The 5,412-nt window shown below is 55.6% G+C and overlaps 1 protein-coding gene across 1 annotated transcript in view; it reads right to left on the reverse strand.

Annotated features, from left to right (window-relative positions):
• Positions 1 to 5,412, reverse strand: part of LOC113202143 (uncharacterized) — a gene marked incomplete in the record, with an annotated part of 185,817 nt that overhangs the window by 3,567 nt on the left and 176,838 nt on the right. The window contains 1 exon segment of the mRNA XM_052267894.1: positions 2,411 to 2,594. Within this exon segment, the coding sequence (XP_052123854.1) occupies positions 2,411 to 2,594 (184 nt within the window).

Raw genomic sequence — 5,412 nt, forward strand, 5'->3', positions numbered from 1 at the left:
GGGGACGGGGGCAAACGCAGTCCCGCAGCCATCGCTGCATGACCGGACCGCGGTCTGGCCGGAATTTCATTACACGACCGGAAGTGATGCGGGGAAAGGGCCGAGGTGGGGCGTAGTGGGGGAAGTGACCAAGTGACCCCTCCCCCCCTCTCTCTCTCTCCGAGCCCACGCGAGTAGCAAACTGTTGTCCACAACGCGCGATTAATTAAACATCTCGGAAAAATCAACGGCAACGGAAAGGGGTGTGGGGGTCGAGGAGGTTACACTGTGAGGCGAGGTGGGGGGCGCGGTGGGGCGCGGTGGGGCGCGGTGGGGCGTGGTCGTGGGGCGTAGTGGGGCCTGGTGGGGCGTGGTGAGGCGGGCTGGGGCGGGGTGCGTGTCGGAGGCGACGGCGTGCAGCTGCTCCCTCCGAGGCTACATAGTTATTACCTGTTGGCATTACTCGCGCAAGATTTTAACGGTCGTCACTAAAAGGAATAAGGAGGAGAGAGGTTGAGGTTGAGGGCCACGAGGGGTAAAGGGGGAAAGGAGGGAGGAGAGGGGGAGAAAAAATAACGACGTCATTAGAGCGGGATTAGTTGCACGAGTTATGGCAGATTTGGCCTCACGCCGTTACTACGCGTGGGAACTAATCTAGCGAGGAAGTGCGGCCTCAGCGCGCGGCTATGTTGCACGCAGAGTGAAGGGGCTGAAGGGCCCTACGCACACCGAGAGGGAGAAAGAGAGACTGCTCTACATTTTGCAGAGAGAGGGAGAGAGAGGGGGAGAGCGAGAGACTGAACCAAAGGGACGCTTTGTTCGCCGCACAACCGCGCTCTGCGGTGCCGTAGCTCTCCCTGCCGCAGTCCTAACCTTTGCGACCACCCATGCCCGCCCGTACGGGTATCACCAGTGGGTCCGTCTGAGTGTGTGGTCGCCGAGAGTGGGTATCCGTGAGGGGGGCGTCGCTTCAGCCCCGTGAGACAGGAGGGCATATGGCCGGTAGGGCGGCACATCGTGAAAATGTTTATTAGTCAAATTTACAATATTTCTTGTAATGCCTATTTTGCAATCTATGTGGTTAACATACGACAGACCTGGGGCCGTCCGAATTCTCTTCCGACTGAACCCGGACGGTTCGGTTCGGTTTGCTCTGCGACCGTTGCCAGCCGCACCAGCCGCCATTTGGCTGACCCACCGACGACACCACGAGGGCCGCGAGATGACAGGACGCGAGTCGCTGGGATATGCACCCTTCCTACGACGGGGATGGCTCGCGAGGATTGTCCTGCGACCTGCGCTGTTTTTGTCGCGAATGTGTGGCTGCCCTGAGCGGCTGCGGCGCGGCTCGCCACGGCCACACTCTAAATGGGGAAAGGACAATCTTGTATCTAGGAGAGATGCCTTCCCCGGCTTTGCATCTCTCCTAGACACAAAATTGTCACTTTTCATTTAGAAATTTTGGGTCAACTATACGTATATCAACGAAACTAGTCTCTTGGGTCCGTCCCAATAAGATACAAAATCGGAAGAGAATTCAGACGGGACGGACCCAAGAGACTAGTCACGTTGATATACGTATAGTTGCCCCAAAATTTTTTAAGTAACGTTATGATGGAAAACTCAAATATTTTTCGCAGTGCAAAGACAGGGCCCAGCGCGCACACTAGCAGGCCGTATCGGCAGATAATGTTTCCGAAGGGCTTACCGACAGCCCTCCTGTTCCCTTCTTCTCCGGCCAGCCTCCGCGCCCTCCGTCTCCCCGACGCCTTCCCCCGTCGCGAGCACCGGCCATGCCGCTCCCCCCCCCTTGCCGCCCCTTTTGCGGAGCTGGGGTGCAAATCCGGCTCCCTCTTTAACGAAAAGTGAGGGGAATGGGCATAAAAAAGGAAACAGAGTAAGGTCGTTGGCTTCTGCCTCATCTCTCCTTCCTGCGCCTCGGCCTAAGGCGGGGAGCCCCTCCACACACACACACACACACACACGAATGCAAACGCAGCCAGCTCTATATAGTGGAACAGCGCGGGTGGGCGCGGGGGTAGAGTTGCTAGGCTAACACCCGCCCGCCCCGGATCCCTCCGCGGCGCGGCGGTGGCGTAGCAGCCAGCAGCTACTAGCGCCGTGCCAGAGAGGTGAAGATGGAGATTTCAGAGCTGCGGCGCGCGATAGTGAAAGAAGGGCAATGCGAGTGCACGAGACACGACCAAAGATAATGTAGTAACCAGCGACGATGCTATATGGACTTCTGAACAACATTGGTTTTTACCACCCTTAATTCTTAGTCATTTAGCAAAATCGCCACCTCTCCGGTATGTTCAAATTATTTCAGTGAATGTATATTTCTTCTACATTTTGTTTGACAAATACATATACTGTCACAAAACACGACCCGTTTTCCAAGCGATGTATAGAGATTCTCCCAGTCGCTTACCGTCGTCGGGGTACCGAGGCCGCTTGTGGTCGAGGTCGCCGTAAGGGTCCTGGTCGTAGGGCGGCTCCCGCGGCGGCTGGTTCGTCTCCATGACGTTGGGCGCCCACAGGTTGGGCAGGCGCACCTCGACGGTCTTCTCGTCCACCATGTTGTACACGTCAAAGATGATGGCCGAGCAGCGAATCTGGGAATACGAAGAGCAAGTTTGTCCGTTAGCAAAGTGGTGCTCTTTGAAAGACGAGGAAATATGTCATACATGGTGGCTCCAGATCACGTTATAAAACCTTATATACGTTATAAGCCCAATTCCTCATAATATGAAGACTGCTCTTTGTAAGGAACTAAGAGTGTAACGACGAAGAAATGGGGTTATGTGGGCCACCAAGTATACTGAAACACATGTTTGTTACATTATGGAAACTACTCGTTGGTTTATTTCAAAAAACGACGTGTTGCGGCGGATGGGGGGGGGGGGGAGTTAGGGTTTGATACGCCGATCGATAGGTAATAAATGGATGCCCCCAGTCGAGCCCTGCCCGGGTGCATGCAGCCCGCACGCGCGCGTCTCGAGTGTTCTCCCCGCCAGTAGTATATATAACGGCCACGCGGTCGATTTAACTGTCTCGGCCGTGAAAATAATAACAGACATTCACACCGCGCCGCGGCGGGATGCGCAGCCCGGCGCAGCCCTCCCGATAAAAGCCCGGGGGAGAGCGACGGAGCGAGCGCAGGGACCTCCGCTCCGCGATCGGCGTCATCGTGTCGACGTTGTCGAGGAGGAGGAGATGGGCTGCTCCCAGGGAGCTGAAGGGCTCTGCTGATCGCAAGGAGCGTGGTCGCTGCCAGAGTCGTATAGGGGCTGCTCCCCCCAGCGGCGCGGCCCTCCTGCTCCCCCAGCAGAGTCGTGGAGCTGCTCTGCTCCCAGTAGCGTGTAGTAGTAGTAGCAGCGACCCGGCGACACGTCGCGCAGGATTAACAAATATTTTTTTGAAGACGCTTCACAAGTCATTGTCAAACCAATCCGCTCTTCTTTTGCAAGGCATTTCCATTAGAGGAGAGGGGAGAGCAGGGGAGCGCAGGAGATGGGGAGGAGGGGAGAGATCGAAGGAGAGGGCGCCACCTCCATCAACTCACAGCCTTGTTTGGAGATCCAAATGAGACGGCTGGGGTGGGGAGGGAGTAGATGGAGGGAGGAGGGAGGGGAGAGGGGGAGGGAGAGAGAGAGAGAGAGAGAGAGGAGTGGGTTGCGTGGTACACAGTGGGCGGAGAGGGTAGGTGGGACGGAGAATAGGGAGGGCAGAAGGACAGCAGCAGCGGGGCATAGGGTGTCGTCCCCCGTGGGGAAACATGGTGGGGGTCGGGGGCACGCGTCAACGGGCGGAGACGGCAAAGTGAAAGCGAGTGGGGCGAGGGGGAAGGGGGAGGAAGGGCAGCGCGGACATTTAAGACGTAGCAAGACAAAACAAGCGGGTCGCTTGGGGAGGAGGGCCACGGTGCAAGCAAGGTCGCGTAGTGGTGAACCTCTTAGTTGAGCGAAAATAAAACAGCTCTCACTGAAGAGTTACTCTCTGTAACAACATGCACGTGTATAACAGTTGTTACATTTATAATTTTACGTTACCGTCGTTACACAAACTGGTCTATGTAACGAAAGTTGCATAAACTAAAATCCGTGACAGCTGTAACACTGCTATTTATGCTCGGGAAGTCTAGCTATATATTTACAAAAATAATTTTGTTACAAAAAGTAACAAGTGTAACACCTGTTACTGAAATTAATTTGTATCAAACTTTTACGTAAAATAATTTATATATTCAATGTTACAAAAGCACACGAACGTAACAAAGAGCATTTGTATTATGTTGCATAAAGTGATTTTCAGTGCTGATAAGGATCTTCTGATAAATCTTCTCGTAGACATTTCAGCTCCAAAAAATTCGCAGCATCCACGTGGTCCAGGCTGGTCAAGGTACGACGGTCCAGCGAAGAGGCAGGTGTGCCAGCTCCCATAGGGAGGACACGCGCGAGCGTCTCCGGTTACAGTGCGGCGCCACTCGGACCGCGAGGCCGGGGGCCCGGGCCCGGGCTACACGTGGCGGCACGTGATACAGCTCAGCCGCGCTCTGTCGCACCCTCCTGCTCGTCTGTACCCCTCCACGCAAACCCCTCTGCACCGCCGCCCCTTTGAGAGGAGAAAGAGGTGCAGCAGCAGTCTGAACGTTTAGTCGCGAGTTGACACAAAACGAGAGGGGACGTCGTCGGGGCTGTCGCCTGGACTGGGAGGGCAGGGCAGAGGGGCTGGGCGACTAGACACACCGTTCTCGACACTTTTCTCCATAAACCCAGCAGAGCAACCTGTCCCTCGCTGCCTCGTCAACGAAACGTCCCAAAAACGTAATGAAATTTTTAGGTCTCTTAGGACTGGGTCACCAAGTGAAGTGATACGTGTGGCAATACGACTGTTTTAGATAGCATATTCTATGAAGTATGACATAGGGCGTGGGTTGAATTGTTTGGATACAGTATCGACTGACACCTTATAGCCCCCTAGCGAGTAGGCTACCCACCCACACCTGTACCCGTCCCGTGCGCGTACGATACAGTATAACTCCGAGATCCTGCCGCGGGTTCCGACCACCTGTGCGTCGTGCGTGGGCCGCGCGAGCACGTCTTACTTTGGCTCCCCGCAGTTCCGACTCGTTCAAAAACTCGCGCGCGAAAACGAACGTGGGCGGGCTGGGTCACGTGACGGGCCGGCGCGCGCTGGCGGGGCTCCGCCACCATCTTGATCATCTTTCCCGTCACGTCGCACACGGGCCGCAGCAGCAACGCGCGGCGCAGCCCTTTTCCCACCCCGCCACGCCAAGAAGATTAAAATTACTGCTGAAGCGTCCTCATAAAATGTCCCATGAGCGTTTTCTGCAGTCACGGGAAATCACGCTGAGCAGTCACTTAGAGGTGCCGTCCGGGAGAAAAGCAGAAGAAAGTGGAAATAGAGGGG

The sequence above is a fragment of the Frankliniella occidentalis genome, unplaced genomic scaffold, assembly GCF_000697945.3.
Source record: "Frankliniella occidentalis isolate FOCC.00 unplaced genomic scaffold, Focc_3.1 Scaffold4, whole genome shotgun sequence".
Classification (NCBI taxonomy): Eukaryota; Metazoa; Arthropoda; class Insecta; order Thysanoptera; family Thripidae; genus Frankliniella; species Frankliniella occidentalis.